At 48.1% G+C, this 20,769-nt stretch overlaps 1 protein-coding gene across 4 annotated transcripts in view; it reads right to left on the minus strand.

Annotated features, from left to right (window-relative positions):
- The window catches only part of SEL1L (SEL1L adaptor subunit of SYVN1 ubiquitin ligase), an 80,963-nt gene that overhangs the window by 40,740 nt on the left and 19,454 nt on the right, over positions 1-20,769 (minus strand). For all 4 annotated transcript variants that reach the window (XM_089665855.1, XM_089665853.1, XM_089665856.1 and 1 more), the window contains exons 4-8: positions 9,964-10,131; positions 7,551-7,656; positions 5,857-6,019; positions 614-667; positions 446-505 (exon numbers count right to left, since the gene is read on the minus strand). In XM_089665855.1, the coding sequence (XP_089521981.1) occupies positions 446-505; positions 614-667; positions 5,857-6,019; positions 7,551-7,656; positions 9,964-10,131 (551 nt within the window). The remainder of the gene's footprint in view (positions 1-445; positions 506-613; positions 668-5,856; positions 6,020-7,550; positions 7,657-9,963; positions 10,132-20,769) is intronic.

Genomic DNA, 20,769 nt, shown 5'->3' on the forward strand with positions numbered 1-20,769 from the left:
AAACAACACATCTAACACACACACAACACACACACAAAACACAACACACACATCTAACACACATCTAACACACACACCTAACACACACAACACATCTAACACACACACAACACAACACACACACCTAACACACACGACACGACACACAAGACACGACACAGTTTTAATTCATATTTATCAGGGAGGAGTGTGGGAAAAGCAGACCTCATAGCTGACCCTTCCAATGAACTTGTTTTATTGTATTTTAGAAGTGGTCGCCACAGGCCTGCTACCACTGTAAGACACCCCCTTCCTTTCCTGCACTGCTGCTCTAACACAGCTGAGAAATGAATACTTATGGGTGGACACACTCCTGATCATTTTTGTCACAGAAAAGTGAAGTATCGGCTGATCGACCACACTGATTGGATTACAGCGGGTCAGGAACTGAAAACACCAGACTTACCAAAACCATGTGTGCGATCAGGTTTCCTCCCAACGCGCCAAATGTGTAATAGACCAGAGCCTAGAGGGAACAAAATTCCAAAGTGAAATAGTACGTACATACACAGACTGAACAATGTACATACAAGGATCACACAATGTCCACGAATGACTGACAAGAGAGAGTTACCTTCGCCTGACTGCTGTTCACCCCTAATCCGGAGGCGTACAGAAATCCAAGAGCCTAGAGAGCGAGAAGATAGTGACAGGCTTATATAACAAATTGCTTAGAAACATTATAAAATGAAATGCAAAATAGCATAATGTAATGTGTAAGCTTTAAATAAGAACTCCTTTAAGAACCAGAAATTGGCCAAATAAACCATAATGTGATTTCAGACAGACAACAACCTTTACCATGTAACACAGTGGTGGTCAACTTGCCCAAAAGAGGGAGCAACGAGTGCAGCCCTTGACATGACCAATGGGCTGCACATAATGTTCAGTAAATGTATGCTAATGCTATGGAAAGCTGCAGGCGAGTAACAGGAGAAAGTCAAAGACTACGGCTATGTCACAAGAGAGGGTCAGTGACTGCAGATATGCGACACAAATTGCTGGAGGCTGGGAATATACTTGAAGAGACTGTCATAGAATGGAGACGTGGTACAGGAGACTGCTAAAGATCACGGTTCTGACAACCTTTTTAAAAATGTTTTGTGTGAAAGAACTACTGTAAGCCGATCTGAAGAATACATTATTCCCTGGCATGAGTGAGCACCAAAACACAGACTACTGGGAACGCAAAGGCTGCACTAGAAGTGCCAAAGAGCTGCAGGCTGAGCAACAGGGGTGACAGTCCGGCAGTAGAATTAAAAAAACAAAAACAAAAACCCCAAAAAACATTTTCACTATCCCTCTTCAGCATGTCATAACCGAGCAGGTTTAATTTAGGCAAAAAAAAAAAAAATTCCCCATACGCTGCAGGAGGTTGTACTCCTAAACATCATATCAGCCATGACCTCCTCATGCATCAGTCATAATCACTTGTGGGCACAGACACAGCATGCTTCTCCTTCAGCCTTCGTTCACACTGATGCGGTGCGGAATTTGCAGCGTTTTCAGTGCGAATTCCGCACCGCATCACAATCGCATCCCGTTCACAAGGACCGATGCGGGTGTGTATGTTAAGTGAACGACACCCCCACTTCGGTCCGCAAAACGCAGTGCGATGTGCAGAATCGGATTGCATGGGCGTGAATTGGATTGCATGGGTGTAAATACCTATGCGATCCGATTCTAGTGCGGACCAAAAAAAGGGTCCTGCACATTTTTGGTGCGGGTGTGGTGCGATTAGAGCCATACAAAATGTACGACTCCGATTGCACCGCACGCAAATCGTATGCGATTTTCCACAGGAATGCGGTGTGGTTCCTGTGCGAATCACATGGGATTACCCGCACCTCTGCAGTGTGAACCCGGGCTGACCCCCATGACCTTAAAGTGTAAGAAAACACCCAATTTGCTCCCTTTTAGTCTGTAAAATTCACAGTTGAAAGCATATCTGTTCAATAAGTGTAGGGTGGTGGGGGGTTAAGGTGCTTTGTAGTCCTAGTATGTTTCCTGCCCTAAGGTGACACCACTGTTCCACCCCTAGATACAGTACAGCCCCCTAATGCACCTTTCATACAAAGGGTTCAATCAGGTCTGCCTGTCAGTTTTTTTTTTGTTTTTTTTTAAGTGGTCTCATATTGGACAGTCCATTCACCCCCATGGACCAGCGGGTGTAAACAGGCTTGCGTCTGGTTACACTGACCTTTGGTCTGATCCGGGCCGCTTAAGACAAAAACAAGAAAAAATCCCCAAAAAAACAAAAACCACTTGGAAGAGTATCTGCCCTCTTCTGTCTAGGTGGATTGGAGGAACATCCTGTGTTCAGTGTTTTGTCTATTTGAGTACCTTGAAAACTCTTTCCATGTATTTTTCATAATGAAAAAAGGCTCTGGACAGCATCGGGAACTGGAAGAGTTAAAAAAAAAAAATTTCAAACGCTTATAAACGCGATTTGCCACGTTTAGTCATGTTTACAAGCGTTTTGTGTTTGAAACGCTGATAAAATCGACTGCTGAATGAAAGTTTTGTGTGTTCAAAAAAAACGACTGTAAACTCAAATGCCTGTAAACGACGATGTGTACATGGACACATAGGAAAACATTAGGGAGAGTTCAGGGGCTGCTGAAAAAAACCGCTGAACAGCTCCTAAACGTGCGTTTATCAGCTGCAGGGTACATGGTTGCGTTTGGTATCCACATCTGTCATTTCTCTCATAATCGAAGAACCACTAACTTTACAGTGTTTGGCTTCAAATTTGGATTCCTTTATTTTATTTTTTTTTTCATTTGTGGGGACACAGAAGAGTTTGATATATTTACATTCCATTATTGTATTGCAGATACATTTTAATTTATCTTAGTGCTGCACTATTGTTTTGTGATGTTTATTATACTATGTATTATTTATTTTGCTATGTTTTTTTAACATCCAATAAAGCCCTAGCGTGTTTTTTTAGTTCTTATTTATTAGTCAGGCGTAATCGGACAGCGGAGTCAGTTTCCACCTGTCCAATCTGCATAAAGTGAGCAGACACAGATGGCTCATCCACCCGCTCTGCTCTGATCAGCGGGAAGATCCTCTGCTGGGATGTCCGCCCTGTGTGAAAGGGGCCTAAAACAAAGTATGTTACTGGCAGGATCCACAGGTGCGGGAAAACAAACAAAAAAAAAAAAACACACACACAAAAAGACAACGAATGCTGCCTGTAACAGAACCAACCCACACTGAGCTTGGGTACTTCCGTTAGAATACCGCTTCCCCATCCGGACACCGACAACAGACACCACATACCGCTTCCCCATCCGAACACCGACAACAGACACCACATACCGCTTCCCCATCCGAACACCGACAACAGACACCACATACCGCTTCCCCGTCCGAACACCGACAACAGACACCACATACCGCTTCCCCATCCGAACACCGACAACAGACACCACATACCGCTTCCCCGTCCGAACACCGACAACAGACACCACATACCGCTTCCCCATCCGAACACCGACAACAGACACCACATACCGCTTCCCCATCCGAACACCGACAACAGACACCACATACCGCTTCCCCATCCGAACACCGACAACAGACACCACATACCGCTTCCCCGTCCGAACACCGACAACAGACACCACATACCGCTTCCCCGCCCGAACACCGACAACAGACACCACATACCGCTTCCCCATCCGAACACCGACAACAGACACCACATACCGCTTCCCCGTCCGAACACCGACAACAGACACCACATACCGCTTCCCCGTCCGAACACCGACAACAGACACCACATACCGCTTCCCCGCCCGAACACCGACAACAGACACCACATACCGCTTCCCCATCCGAACACCGACAACAGACACTACATACCGCTTCCCCATCTGAACACCGACAACAGACACCACATACCGCTTCCCCGTCTGAACACCGACAACAGACACCACATACCGCTTCCCCATCCGAACACCGACAACAGACACCACATACCGCTTCCCCGTCCGAACACCGACAACAGACACCACATACCGCTTGCCCGTCCGAACACCGACAACAGACACCACATACCGCTTGCCCGTCCGAACACCGACAACAGACACCACATACCGCTTGCCCGTCCGAACACCGACAACAGACACCACATACCGCTTCCCCATCTGAACACCGACAACAGACACCACATACCGCTTCCCTGTACGAACACCGACAACAGACACCACATACCGCTTCCCCATCCGAACACCGACAACAGACACCACATACCGCTTCCCCATCCGAACACCGACAACAGACACCACATACCGCTTCCCCATCTGAACACCGACAACAGACACCACATACCGCTTCCCCGTCCGAACACCGACAACAGACACCACATACCGCTTCCCCGTCCGAACACCGACAACAGACACCACATACCGCTTCCCCGTCCGAACACCGACAACAGACACCACATACCGCTTCCCCGTCCGAACACCGACAACAGACACCACATACCGCTTCCCTGTCCGAACACCGACAACAGACACCACATACCGCTTCCCCATCCGAACACCGACAACAGACACCACATACCGCTTCCCCATCCGAACACCGACAACAGACACCACATACCGCTTCCCCGTCTGAACACCGACAACAGACACCACATACCGCTTCCCCGCCCGAACACCGACAACAGACACCACATACCGCTTCCCCGTCCGAACACCGACAACAGACACCACATACCGCTTCCCCATCTGAACACCGACAACAGACACCACATACCGCTTCCCCGTCCGAACACCGACAACAGACACCACAGCTGACCGTACAAGACTAGACAACACCAGTCTTGAAGTAAACCAGGAGGTAGACTAGTTTATTTGAACACAGATACAAGATATATACACTCAGGGGACAGTCCCCCCTCCCTGCATAATGACACAGGGTGGCACAATCTACATTTAGTAACAAGAGACACACAGGTATTCCAACTTCACACCAGCAGACAGTCCCATCAAGAGGGAGGGATGATGGAGACACCCCCCCCCCCACTAAGCTAATACACATACATCCCATAATAGTTTGCTCCAAAGCAAGACAAACAATAAAACAATGGGATGCAGCCACACAACACCAAACAAACCACAACCCCCACCCCACCTATCTCCTAGACATGTCTACACAATATTAGGACAGATCACCCTTTATCCATAACAGGCACAGGGTGACTTACACATAAGAGGGATATGGGGAGCTGAGACAGGGGTCTCCCCATCTCTCCAAAGTGAGTTGGGTTCCATGGGCCCCCCACCCAAAGTGACTCCCGTCACACTGCCACTACACCAAAGGATATCCAGCTATATATTACATTTTTGTTGTTGGGTTTAGATACACTTTAAAGTCCATACAACATATCATTCAGGGTGAGAATAGCTAAATTATATTAGAAACCCCCTCCACTTTACAAAAGGCAAATACATTTAAAGAATTATAGTTATCTTTATCCCCGAGCGTAAGATTGGGTAGAAGTGATTTTAACCTTCTACTCCAAATCATTGTCTAGCAATCGCTTACTGCATATTGACATAGGAAATTCTTTACGGAGATCAGACAATCTGCCCTATGTGCTCACATACAGCACCCATGTGCAGGTGAAGGGAAGACTGCAGACTGGCTGAGAGCAGCACATTGTTTAGTCAAAGGTGAATATAAAAGACAGGAAATGTATCAGGAACAAATAATACCAGGAACAACGAATACCAGGAACAATTAGGAGTTGGCAGCGAGAAGCGTCACCTTTAACAGCTCCAAATCATGAGGCCAGCTTACCGTCTGCCCTCTGGGGGATCCTTGCTCGGTTAGTTTTTCCAGGAGATATTTAGCTGCAGGAATATCTTGCTTTACAGGGTCCCCAAACAGTAGAGCATAAGCCACTTTCTCCATAGCTTTCACATGATTCATGTCTGAAGCTTTGATGAAATACTGGAAGGCCCTGCAGGGAAAAATAAACGACAGAGAGGTTAAACAGGGCAATGAACCACAAACATCGTGCAGCTTGCTAAAATAAAGGCCCGTGTACCTATATGGCATCAGATACCAAACGTAGGGTGGACCTCTCCCCCCGCCGACACCTACGGAAGGTGGACCTCTCCCCCCGCCGACACCTACGGAAGGTGGACCTCTCCCCCCGCCGACACCTACGGAAGGTGGACCTCTCCCCCCGCCGACATCTACGGAAGGTGGACCTCTCCCCCCGCCGACACCTACGGAAGGTGGACCTCTCCCCCCGCCGACACCTACGGAAGGTGGACCTCTCCCCCCGCCGACACCTACGGAAGGTGGACCTCTCCCCACGCCGACACCTACGGAAGGTGGACCTCTCCCCACGCCGACACCTACGGAAGGTGGACCTCTCCCCACGCCGACACCTACGGAAGGTGGACCTCTCCCCACGCCGACACCTACGGAAGGTGGACCTCTCCCCACGCCGACACCTACGGAAGGTGGACCTCTCCCCCCGCCGACACCTACGGAAGGTGGACCTCTCCCCCCGCCGACACCTACGGAAGGTGGACCTCTCCCCAGCCGACACCTACGGAAGGTAGACCTCTCCCCCCGCCGACACCTACGGAAGGTGGACCTCTCCCCCCGCCGACACCTACGGAAGGTGGACCTCTCCCCAGCCGACACCTACGGAAGGTGGACCTCTCCCCCCGCCGACACCTACGGAAGGTGGACCTCTCCCCCCGCCGACACCTACGGAAGGTGGACCTCTCCCCCCGCCGACACCTACGGAAGGTGGACCTCTCCTCCCGCCGACACCTACGGAAGGTGGACCTCTCCCCCCGCCGACACCTACGGAAGGTGGACCTCTCCCCCCGCGGACACCTACGGAAGGTGGACCTCTCCCCCCGCCGACACCTACGGAAGGTGGACCTCTCCCCCCGCCGACACCTACGGAAGGTGGACCTCTCCCCCCGCCGACACCTACGGAAGGTGGACCTCTCCCCCCGCCGACACCTACGGAAGGTGGACCTCTCCCCAGCCGACACCTACGGAAGGTGGACCTCTCCCCCCGCCGACACCTACGGAAGGTGGACCTCTCCCCCCGCCGACACCTACGGAAGGTGGACCTCTCCCCCCGCCGACACCTACGGAAGGTGGACCTCTCCCCCCGCCGACACCTACGGAAGGTGGACCTATCCCCCCGCCGACACCTACGGAAGGTGGACCTCTCCCCCGCTGACACCTACATAAGATGGACCTTCTCCCATTGAACATCATTGTAAAGTGGACCTTCTCCCGCTGACACCTACGTAAGGTGGACCTTTCCCCACTGACACCTATGTAAGGTGGACCTTCTCCCGCTGACCATCAATGTAAGGTGGACTCTCATTTACAAAGTTACTTGGGGCTAGAAAACCCACTTGGTAAGTATAAGAGATGCATAGTCTTATAGGAGAACCAGGATAGGGTGCAAGATGGGTGGGGTATGAAGAAGGCACACAAAATATACAACGTACTCTTTCTTCTGAGATCGCTTTGTGCTCCCATTCAGGATTTTCATGCCCAGCTGGTACAGATCTTCTGCTTCCTGCATCTGCCGCCTCTTGCTAGCCTGTTCTTCCGCTGTGGGCATCAGAGACAGAAAGCATCAATATTGCAGTCCTTGTACAGCCCGCAATACACAGGACAGTCCAGGAAATGCTCATCACTAATGGGCACACAATGCCTTCTTTAGTGGCACCCACCACTGTCCCTCCTGCACCGAGGACTTCCCATTCTTCCACAGAGCGGAAGTGAGGAGTGTTTTCGAGACATGGTAGCACAGCCATGACAGAAAGGAGGCAGACAGGTGCTGGTGGTTATCCTACATTTATTCAGCATGAGCTAGAAAAAAAAAAAAATGAGGCCCCTTTCATACGGGCTGGACTCGCTTAACTCTGGTTTGCTCAGCAGGAGATCTGTTCGCTGATCCCCTGCTGAGCAAAGCAGAGCGGGCAGATGAAAGGTCCATGTCTGCTCAGTTTAGCCAGGGCGACCGGCTCTTGGAAGAGTCCAGGATGTGCCAAACTTCTTCCATTTGAGAATTATGGAGGCCACTGTGCTCTTGGAAACATTCAGTGCAGCAGACATTTTTTGCAGCCTTCCCCAGATCTGTGCCTTGCAATAATCCTGTCTCTGAGCTCTGCAGGCATTTCCTTTGGTCTCGTGGCTTTTGCTCTGATACAGTTATGCATTGTCAGCTGTGAGGCCATTTCCAAATCATGTCCAGCCAATGTAGCTTACCAGAGGAGGACCCCAATCAAGGTGTAGAAAAGTCTCAGCAACGATCAAGAGAAATGGAATGCACCTGAGCGAAATGTCAAGTGTTGCTGCAAAGGGACTGAATACTTATGCCGATGTGATATTTCATTTTTTTCCTTTTTCATAAATTTGAGAACATTTTTAAAATTCTGATTTTACTTTGTCATTATGGAATAGGGAGGGCAGATTAATGAGGGGAAAAAAATGAATTTAAAACAACAGTAGCATCAGGCTGCAACATAAGGCTACTTTCACACTGATCTGCCGCAAAAACACCGCAAAAACACAGCAAAAACGCATAGGCGTTTTTACCGCACTTTTGCTGCACTTTCTGGCTGTTTTTTAAAGGACACGTGACCTAAAAACACTTCTCAAAGACGTTTTTAAGGCGTTTTTCAGGCGCTTTCCAATGATTTCAATAGGAAGAGGCATTTTTAGGGCATTTTTTTTTTTTAAACCCCCCCAAACATGACCCAAAAGATGCTGCAAGCAGTTGTTTTTACACCGCAACGCATGACAACATACATAGATACACATTGACATGCATAGGGAAGCAGTTTTTTCTCAAGTTTTCTAGGCGCTTTTTGTAACGCAAAAACACTTCAAAAACTCCTCAGTGTGAAAGCTGCCTTTGGCTACTTTCACAGTGATCTGCCGCAAAAACACAGCAAAAACGCATAGGCGTTGTTACAGCGCTTTTGCTTAATTTTCTGGCCATTTTTTAAAGGACACGTGACTTAAAAAACGACACCAAAAACACTTCTCAGAGGTGTTTTTCAGGCGTTTTCCATTGATTCCAATAGTAAGAGGCGTTTTTGGGGCTCTTTTTTTTTTTTTTTTTTAACTCCCCAAACATGCCCCAAAGATGCTGCAAGCAGTTGTTTTTACACCGCATTGCAAACACAACGTGTGAAAACATACATAGACATACATTCACGTACATAGGGAAGCAGTTTTCTTGAGCTTTTCAGGCACTTTTTTTTTTTAAATGCAAAAAAGCTTCAAAAACTCCTCAGTGTGAAAGCAGCCTAAGGGTCCTTTCACATGGGCGTTCAGTTTTTTTTTTATTCAGTCACGTTTTTTCAAAGAAAAAACTGATGAGTTAATATCAGTTATTTCATCCATTTAAATCCGTTTTTTCATGTTTTCCATTCGTTTTTTCATTTGTTTTCCATCCGTTTTTCATTTGTTTTCCATCAGTTTTTTCAGCTGTTTACATCTGTTTTTCATCCATTTACATTAGTTTACATCTGTTTACATCTGTTTACATCTGTTGATATCAGTTTTTCGTCCTTTCCGGGTTTTTATGTGGAAGAAAAATAGGGTTTTCTTCTGTTAAAAAAAAACGGATGTTAACTGATGCGGACATTAACGGGTGTAAAAAGATGTTCATCTGTTTACATCCGCAATTCCACAGAAATACATGGGGGCCTGTTTTTCATCCGTTAACGGACAGATGAAAAAAAACGGACATACGGAACGTGTGAAAGGAACCTAACACTGGAAAAAGTGAAGGAGTTCTGAATCCTTTCTGAATATGCTCAGTGTTCAGTTAGAGAACAGAACATTTCCCGTTTTCAGGATCGTATATTGTGAAGCGTTTGTCCCCCTCACCCTCTAAACACTCACTTTCACAGAAGCCCCACTTTAGGTCTCTCTTGTAATCATAGGTGGTGGCGCACCACAGCCTGCCGTCCTCCCTCCCATCCGACGTACACTCGTCATATTCCTTCTCCATGAAGAGAAAAGGGAAGTGACATGGCTCCCCGTCTGCTGTCCCTCCGATAGCGGTGGTGACTGCAAGAGAACACAGGAAGAGTTAAATATCACGCTTTCCATAAAATAACGCTCACATTGAACCTTACAGGAATTTGCTGAATAGATTATATGATGATCCATTATTGTAATGGTTACATAAAAGTCCTTTTTTTTATGTCAAAAATAGTATAGATGATCCTCCTGCACTACCTTCCTACCCCAAGTGACCCCAAAAAGGACCAAAATGACCACAGATACCCAACTATATTCCAAAAATAGTTACCCTTTTTATGTCACAACACATTGCGGGGCTTCCTCATAGGACACAGAGATGTCCATGTGAGGCTGAAGATGAAGCGCACTCCGTCCTCTCCTGAATGCTGTGGGTGCCGCAGAATACCGCCTGCCCTAGATCAGCGCCATGGTGTTGGCAGGCTACCATGGGGAGAATTACTAAAGCAGGCCATACTTGGGTCGAATTCCAAACGACATTTCAACCGAACGTCGTTCGTTCAGTAATCCGATGGTGCCACCAATTGGTCATTTTTCACGAATTTTCCAACATGCTCGATAAACGAAATGGGGAGGAACCACAAAAAATCGGCCGGTGCTATTGCCCCACTAACCGAGCGAAAACCAGTTGATTATTCTTAGGTCCGATTTTCGAACGAAAAATCGTTCAGAAATTGACCCATGTACGGCCAGCCTAACACAGGATCTGGTGCAGCTGTGCATAGTAACCAATGAGCTTCCAGGTTTATTTAAAAAGCTGAAGTTAGAAGCTGATCGGTTACTATTGTGACAGGAGTCACTTTGGGTGGGGGGCCCATGGAACACAGCCCCCTTTGGAGAGGTGGGGAGACCCCTGTCCCGGCTCCCCATATCCTTCTTATGTGTAAGTCACCCTGTGCCTGTTATGGGTACAGGGTGAATTGTCTTGATATTGTGTAGACATGTATAGGTGGGGTGGGGGTTGTTCATTGTTTACTGCCAGGTGGTCCCATTGTTCTATTGTGTCTTGCTGGCCAGCAAACTATTATGGGATGTATGTGTTTATATGTATTGGCTTGGTAGGGGGGGGGGGGGGGGTGTCTGCTGTGTGTCTCTTGTTACTAAATGTATTGCCCCGCCCTGTGTATATATCTTGTGTCTGTGTTAAAATAAAGCAGTCTATTTCCTGTTTTAATACAAGTCTGGTGCTGTCTCGTCTTGTATGGTCAGCGGTGGTGTCCGTGGATCTGTGTTCGGACAGGGAAGCGGGAGTCTAACGGAAATACCCAAGTGCAGTCGGGGTCCGGTTCCGTTACAACTACGCAGAGCTGCACCAGATTCTCAGTCCACCAGCTTAAGGCTGGCCATAAATTATACAATTTTCTTGAGATTTTTGGTTTAGCTTTACCATAGGAGGTCAAACCTAACATCACTTTCCATTGTATCCATTTAGGCAGGCCCTTGAACTACATAGTAAATAGTAGTAGCCTTCGTCTCTACCTCTGAAGAAGTGCGTGCGCACGAAACGTGTCAGCTGGAGCCCAGGACGTTGTGACGTCACGCCGCCGGTGCCACGTGGAGGCCCGGCGGCCATCTTAGATACTGGATGGTCAGTCATTCATGTTTTACCTGATACTGCGATTCACTGCATCCCTGCTGTATTTGCTCTAATAAAGATTTTACCTACATACTACACTATGAGTATTTCAATTGGTCTCCTGTGAGGAGCTTTTCAAATTTCAGAGAACGGACGTGATCCACCAGCTCCAGAGAGGGGAAAGTTTTTTTACCATCAAGGATTTCCTATCTACACATCACTGAAAGGGGATCTCTGACTTTAGGGATCCCATCTTCACCACACGAGGGCGCTCCTTCCTCATTTTCTTCAGTTCCAGTCCATTTTCTGACCAGAGAGAGGGGGATCTTCAGGATAATTACACACAGCGTATTTTGAATACGCTTCTGGTTAGTGTGCATTTCTATCATATGCACTGGAAACGCAGAGAGCACCTTCACAGAACTTTATTGCACTTCAGTGCCATTTTTATATTTGTATTCATTTGTATTTTACCACATTGTTTGTACATCTTTATCATTGGTACCTTTCATTTGTCAGCGCTGCATTTTACGTTTTATACCTTGAACTACATAGTTGAAGGTAAATCTAAAGGAAATTGGGCAGAAAATTGTATAGTGTACGGCCAGCCTTAGTAAATCCCATGCATTCCTGGCCCTAGTGCATAGTTGGTTGTTTTGGTGCTGATGGCTGGCCCGCGCCATGGCAGATTAAGCCCTGATTTGTGGCAAAAATGTGTCAGGGGAGGAGTCACGTCCGCACACACCCAAAAATACATCCCCCGAGAGCCCTGAGAGTTGGGCTTTAAACCATAAATGTTTCAAAATGATCTCTAAGTGATATGAAGTTTTGTATTTGGTGCTTCTCAATATCCATCCCAGAGTGTATCATCTGTATACGTTAGAAGTTTCCACAGCTCCCAAAATAAAATTGAAGCTGTTTGGTAACAAAAAAAAAAAACAAAAAGAAATCATTGAAAATAACTCATCTAAATGTACCTGTGATGTCATCAGCTGGACTTTGATTTCCTGAAATGATTGGGCTAAATGGGAGGGGACTCTGGCATCCCAAAATTAGCCAAATCACTACTCAGTACATTGCATTCGTTATGTCAGCATTTTTTTTTTATCACGGTACTCCCCGCCCCTGTGAGCCGGAAGGACGGCCCCCATGTAACCATTGAGGATTCATTAGTGAGCACATATAAGAGAGAGACAGACGTCTAGTCATTTGGCTCTGAGGAAGAGGCTAGTCCTCGAAATGCGTCAGCCTTTTGGATGTCCAGAGTTCTCACTACAGATAGACACGCAGTGTGAATTGGACAGAGCTGTTCCTTTATGATGTGCCTCTTATTTATTGATGATTTGTGAGTATAATACTTGTGATTTACATTCATTAAACATTTTTAAAGGTAATGCACTAGGCTGGTGCGCCCTCTGTTTTGTTTTTCTCTATTCAGTATTTTGGACTCCCCCGGTCCTTTGAGGGCTGCAAGGCGTGCATATCCCAAGAATTTCCATATGTGGTCTTAATGACATTGAGTCCATCCCCAAGCGTAGGAGTAACTGGGTTTTCCACTTCTACACTGTAGTAAAGATGGAGCTGATTTGTGTTCAATTTGAAAGCCTTCAGCAAGTGCAATGGAAAGGCCAACCTTGATGCTTACAGACCTGAAGCAGGCATGGCTGTGTGTGATACAATCTTTGCAATGTATGGAAGTAATGTGAAGGTGATCATAGTTACATAGTTAGTCTGGCTGAAAAAAGACAAACGTGCATCCAGTTCAACCATTAAAAAAAAAAAAAAAAAAAAAGTTATAACCCACAGTTGATCCAGAGGAAGGCAAAAAAACCCAGCAAAGCACGATCCAATTTGCTCCTGCAGGGAAAAAATTCCTTCCTGATCCCCCGAGAGGCAATCGGATATTCCCTGGATCATCTTTACCTATAAATGTTATATCCAGTTATATTCTGTGTATCCAAGAAAGAATCCAGGACTTTTTTCAAAAGCATTTTAGTTTTAGTTGTATCCACAAAACTAGCATTTCACCTGCTGCAGACCTGAAATCAGAGCAGACATCCAGAGACAAGTCTTTATCTTCCCGTTACCAATATAAACAAGTCAGCTCTGAGAAACAGGTTTCAGTTCACTTTCCGTCCGAATGCTTCTAGAAAGTTTACATGAAACACTGCCGTGGGCCAATGAAAGTGCAGGAAGAGGTGACACCTCCCCACCTGGTGAGCCTGGGGGCGCTGAGTACAGCCAGGCGCGACAGATGGTGGTTTCACATGGGCAGACACCTGGCTGATGAAACGCCTGACATGCATGGCATAAATCTGTCCTATTCTGATTGCACCCACACGAGGACTGCTGCAGGCGAGCTGCAGAATATCACCTATAGAGCACATGGAACCGCACACCACCGGAACACTACATCCACCGACACCCCAACACAAGGGGGTGTGCAGGCATCGGCCTAGCAGATTATAGGAGAAGCGGTGTCATACTGGACACAAGAGGGGTAATAAAACAGATATGACCCATGTCAGCAGTACAGTGAAGGAACCTGCAATCTGGGGGAATGCCTAAGCTACCACTGGGCAGGTACAACTCAGCTGCAATGGCAGCCCTGTAGTGGAACCCCTAGGGTCCCCTCAGCAGAACCCCATCTTTTCCACAACTGCCATTTTGGTTCTGGGTATGGGGTTAGCAGCACCTAGCAAGACGGTCATCTGGTGTGGGGATCTGTACAAGTTGTAGAAGAACATCACTATATCTGGTCTCCCCGGACCCCGCATTCACTATATCCGGTCTCCCCGAACCCCGCTTTCACTATATCCGGTCTCCCCGAACCCCGCATTCACTATATCCGGTCTCTCAGGACCCCGCATTCACTATATCCGGTCTCCCCGGACCCCGCATTCACTATATCCGGTCTCTCAGGACCCCGCATTCACTATATCCGGTCTCCCCGAACCTCGCATTCACTATATCCGGTATCCCCGAACCCCGCATTCACTATATCCGGTATCCCCGAACCCCGCATTCACTATATCCGGTATCCCCGGACCCCGCATTCACAATATTCGGTATCCCCGGACCCCGCATTCACAATATCCGGTCTCCCCGGACCCCGCATTCACTATATCCGGTCTCCCCGGACCCCGCATTCACTATATCCGGTCTCCCCGGACCCCGCATTCACTATATCCGGTCTCCCCGGACCCCGCATTCACTATATCCGGTCTCCCCGGACCCCGCATTCACTATATCCGGTCTCCCCGGACCCCGCATTCACTATATCCGGTCTCTCAGGACCCCGCATTCACTATATCTGGTCTCCCCGGACCCCGCATTCACTATATCCGGTCTCCCCGGACCCCGCATTCACTATATCCGGTCTCCCTGGACCCTGAATTCACTATATCCGGTCTCCCTGGACCCTGAATTCACTATATCCGCTCTTCCCCGGACCCCGCATTCACTATATCTGGTCAACCCGGACCCTGCATTCACTATATCTGGTCAACCCGGACCCTGCATTCACTATATTTTACATCAGGGTCCCCATCACAGGCCCCTCTTACATCAGGGTCCCCATCACAGGCCCCTCTTACATCAGGGTCCCCATCACAGGCCCCTCTTACATCAGGGTGCCCATCACAGGCCCCTCTTACATCAGGGTGCCCATCACAGGCCCCTCTTACATCAGGGTGCCCATCACAGGCCCCTCTTACATCAGGGTCCCCACCACAGGCCCCTCTTACATCAGGGTCCCCACCACAGGCCCCTCTTACATCAGGGTCCCCACCACAGGCCCCTCTTACATCAGGGTCCCCACCACAGGCCCCTCTTACATCAGGGTCCCCACCACCGGCCCCTCTTACATCAGGGTCCCCATCACCGGCCCCTCTTACATCAGGGTCCCCATCACCGGCCCCTCTTACATCAGGGTTCCCATCACAGGCCCCTCTTACATCAGGGTTCCCATCACAGGCCCCTCTTACATCAGGGTCCCCAGATGAAAGACCCCTTGGCGCCGATGTCACACAAATATGCGGCCTCACAGAATATGGCTTTTTTCCGTGTGGCCGCATATTCGTGTATCTGTCTTTGTGCTAGAAGCAAGTCGCACAGCGTGCTCCCAGCACAAACACCAGGGTGTTCCTGAGAGCCCTGGGTCCAGTACGAACAATAGGGACCTGGAACTCCAGATTCCGGGTCACCTGATTGCTGTGATAGCCTCTGATTGGCTATCACAGTCATCAATCACTGTGAAGCTGGCCCCATGTGTTCTCTCTCTCTAAATGGAGGAGAGAAATACATTGTATCTCTCTCTCACTTGCAGAGAGAAAACAAACAAAAAAAAAAAAAAAAAAACTGTGTGTAAAAAAATAAAATAAATATTGAAAAAAAAAAAAATATGTATATATAAAATACATACTATATATCAAGGTTTGATGTAGGTTAGTGCCAGGGTTAGTGTTCGGGTCACAAGCTCAGGATTTTTTTTTTCAATTTTTAAAAATGAGTGTCAGTGTCAGCAACAAAATAATATAACACATATATGGTATCGCTGCGATTGTCAGCAGCTGTAGAATTTATTTTGGGTTGTTTTTTGGTGGTGGGTTATCGAAGTAACAAGAGACAGCAAAATTAAAAATAAATAAATAAATAATGGTACTATTTTGGGCCAGTTTACTTTGATAATAATAATAATAAAAATTAAAAAAAAAAAAATTCAGGAGATATTCATTACCATTTACCACCAAATAATAAAAAAAAATTGTACTATTTTGGGCCGGTTTACTTTGTTAATGATTAATAATTAAAAAAAAATAAATCAGGAGATAACCATTACCATTTACCACCAAATGAAAGCTCAATTTGTCCTGAAAAAACAAAAACCGGGTATAATTCACCTGGATGTAGTTGCGGGGATATGTACGGTTTTACGAACGCATGTCAAAGTTGCAACACTTTACTTAGGCATTAAGATCGGTTTTACCCCTAGGTGTGGAGGGGTTAGGCCCCGCTGTCTATGGCAGACTGCAGCTGGATGGGGCTGAACGCTATACCAAGTGGTACTTGCATTTAGGTCCCCATACATTCAGGAATGAATGCCGGAACGCAAGTCTAAAATGTCAGGAATGACAAACAGCACCAAGCATGGCCCCGTGTGCAAGGGCCCTAAACCCCTACTCCAAGCAGAACCCCCCCCCCCAAAAAAAAACCTAAAAAACAGGATTATTATAAAAACTAGGGGGAGAGGAATACGTTGTAATACCTTCCTTATTCCTAGCTCAAACAGGCTTCCTCCATGTGCGCAGCTTGTCCCCTGAAGCCTCTTCTTTGCCCTTTCAGTTGGCAGTAAAAACGCAGACATCATCAAGTACAATGCAGGACCAATAGCCCTGCACTGCACATGAGGATGCCGAGGGCCCACCACAACCCAGAGTGTCACAGGGAATAGGAGGCATAGAAAGAATGCCAGAGCGAGGAATAAGGTAAGTACTCGGCTTGCTGCTTTACCCCTAGACTTAACCAGAATTTAAAGCAGAGCTTCAACCAAAAGGGGAAGTTCAGCTTTAAGGACTGCTCCCCCGCACTTTTGGGGAGCGGGGGGGGGGGTTTGAATTTGACAGGTACCCATTCCCACTTCTGGTGGTGTTACTGAAATGTCCTCCCTCCCTCCCTGTAGTCTTTTGGGACACGTGACAGGTCCCAGAAGACTACAAGACCATTCATGAAGCGCAGCACTTCTCGCGCATGCGCAGTGGGCACCCAGCTGTGAAGCTGCAAGATGTCACAGCCGGGTGCCCACACTGAAGATGCCGGCCTCCAGGACGACCAGTGAAACGGGCTGCGGGGGACATACCACAGGACCGAGGGACAGGTCAGTGGCTGTTTTTTAAAAGTCAGCAGATACAGTTTTTGTACCTGCTGACTTTTATTTTTTGACAGGGTGAGTGGAACTCCGCTTTAACCCTTGAAGCGTGGGGTGGGGGGGGGCCTCAATGGAAGGGTATTTTTTTTTTTTTTAACAATCCTGAAGGTGACCTACCCTACATGGATAAACAATTAAAGCAGAGTTCCACCCAAAAGGGGAAGTTGCGCTTTAAAGATTGGTCCCCCACTCCCCATTAAGGATTGGCACCTTTTGGGGAGCTGGGGGGGGTGAGTGGGGTGGCTAATGGGTACCTGAATTTGACAGGTACCCGCTCCCACTTCCGCTGCGATCGCCCAGGCGATTGGAAATGGAAGTTGTCCTCCTACCAGGGGCGGACTGACCATTTGAGCACTCGGGGACTGCCCGATGGCCCGGGGTCAGTAGGGGGCCCCTTGAGATGCCCCTGGTACCTTTCATTGTCTTTTTCATAAGCTTTTTTGGGTGTGGGCAAGGACACAGGGGCCCCATGATCCCCTATTGCTCGGGGGCCTCATGAGTTGTCAGTCCGCCCCTGCCTCCTACCCTCCCTCCCCGAAGTCTTGTGGGACACGACAGGTCCCAGAAGACTGCAGGGCCTTTCAGGAAGCGCAGTGCTTCTCGCGCATGCGCAGTGGGCACCCGGCTGTGAAGCCGCAAGCTGTCACAGCCGGGTGCCCACACTGAAGATGCTGGTGCCTGGAATACAGGACAGCCGGGGAAACGGGCTGCGGGGGGGGGCAACGCAGGATCGTGGGACAGGTAAGTGGAAGCTTTTTTAAAAGTCAGCAGCTCCAGTTTTTGTAGCTGCTGACTTTTATTTTTTTACAGAGTGAGTGGAACTCCGCTTTAAACCTGATTTTTAATCGCTTCGGCACCACTACACACCAACCAGGTAATCAACTTTTTTATCTTCCCTAAAAAGGGCAAATCTGGAGATGGTAAAACTGCTGGTGAATCTACTTTATTAGCAGCTCTCTCATTGGCCGACGACTTTGTATTCTGCAAAATGGCAGGATGAGCGCGGTTCCCAATTATTGGGAACGGGACGTCTGTGATTGAACAGAACAGGTCAGGGTCCCCTCTACATCGAGTCAGGTGAAGGACTGACGGGGCAGTGTCTGGGAAGGTTCTCATGGATCCCGGTCATGGTATAGCTAGTAGTAGTTGCTCACATTCAGCTGGACTTGTTCTGAAATGTTGAAGATGTTTAGTAGCGTCTATAACTAGCTGCCGACCGCAGATAGCCGAATGACGGCTGCACTGCGGCCGGCCAGTTCTGAGTGGACGTCATATGACGTCCTCCCAGAACGCGCTCTCCTGCGCGCCCCAGGGGGCGCGCACCCGGCAATCTCCGTGATCGCTGTGTCCTACGGACACAGCTGATCACGTGATGTGGTAAAAGGCCAATCACAGCGGCCTTTTACCACGTGATCAGCGGTGTCCAATGACACGCTGATCAGAGGGAAATGCAAGTGCTGGTTCTCGGCTGCACTTTCCTCACGCTGTCAGATCATGAGGAAAGTACTGCCGAGAACCGGCAGTTGTCAGAGCGGGGATCGGCACCGATCATCAGGGCACTGATGATCAGTGCCCTGATGATCGGTGCCCAGCAGTGCCACCCGCAAGTTCCGCCCACCTGTGCCCAGCAGTGCGCCCACTAGCTCCGCCCACCTGTGACCAGCAGATCACCCACCTGTGCCCAGCAGTGCACCCACCTGTGCCCAGCAGTGCCACCCACCTGTGCCCAGCAGTGCCACCCACCTGTGCCCACCCACCTGTGCCCAGCAGTGCCACCCACCAGTGCTGCCCAGCAGTGCCACCCACCTGTGCTCACCCACCTGTGCCCACCAGTGCCACCCACCTGTGCTCACCCACCTGTGCCCACCAGTGCCACCCACCAGTGCTGCCCACCAGTGCCACCCACCAGTGCAGTCCAGCAGTGCTGCCAGTCAGTGCCGCCAGTCAGTGCCCAGGGGTTGTGCCAGTCAGTACCACCAGTCAGTGCCCAGCAGTGATGCCAGTCAGTGCCGTCTATCAGTAACCATCATCAGTGTCACCTATCAGTGCCGCCTATCAGTGCTGCATATTAGTGCCGCTTATCCGTGACACCTCATTAGTACTGCCTATCAGTGCCCTTTAGTGCTGCCTATCAGTGCCGCCTATCCGTGCCACCTCATTAGTACTGCCTATCAGTGCCCATCAGTGCTGCCTCATCAACACACATCAGTGAAGGAGAAAAAATACCTGTTTGAAAAATTTTATAATAGAAACAAAGAAACTTATTTTTTTTTTCAAATTTTTTGCACTTTTTTTATTTATAGCGCAAAAAGTAAAGCGCCCAGTGGCGATTAAATACCACCAAAAGAAAGCTCTATTTGTGAGAAAAAAATGATCAAAATTTCATATGGGTACAATGTTGCATGACCGCGCAATTGTCAATCAAAGTGCGACAGCGCTGAAAGCTGAAAATTGGCCTGGTAAATAAGGTGGTATACAGTCAGGACCATAAATATTGGGACATCGACACAATTCTAACATTTTTGGCTCTACAAACCACCACAATGGGTTTGAAATGAAACAAATAAAATGTGCTTTAACTGCAGACTGTCAGCTTTAATTTGAGGGTATTTACATCCAAATCAGGTGAACGGTGTAGGAATTACAACAGTTTGCATATGTGCCTCCCACTTGTTAAGGGACCAAAAGTAATGGGACAGAATAATAATCATAAATCAAACTTTCACTTTTTAATACTTGGTTGCAAATCCTTTGCAGTCAATTACAGCCTGAAGTCTGGAACGCATAGACATCACCAGACGCTGGGTTTCATCCCCGGTGATGCTCTGCCAGGCCTCTACTGCAACTGCCTTCAGTTCCTGCTTGTTCTTGGGGCATTTTCCCTTCAGTTTTGTCTTCAGCAAGTGAAATGCTCAATCGGATTCAGGTCAGGTGATTGACTTGGCCATTGCATAACATTCCACTTCTTTCCCTTAAAAAACTCTTTGGTTGCTTTTGCAGTCTGCTTTGGGTCATTGTCCATCTGCACTGTGAAGCGTCCAATGAGTTGTGAAGCATTTGGCTGAATATGAGCAGATAATATTCCCGAAACACTTCACAATTCATCCTGCTGCTTTTGTCAGCAGTCACATCATCAATAAATTCAAGAGAACCAGTTCCATTG

Source organism: Staurois parvus, unplaced genomic scaffold (assembly GCF_062004578.1).
Source record: "Staurois parvus isolate SC_StPar_1 unplaced genomic scaffold, SC_StPar_1.0 ptg002372l, whole genome shotgun sequence".
NCBI lineage: Eukaryota > Metazoa > Chordata > Amphibia > Anura > Ranidae > Staurois > Staurois parvus.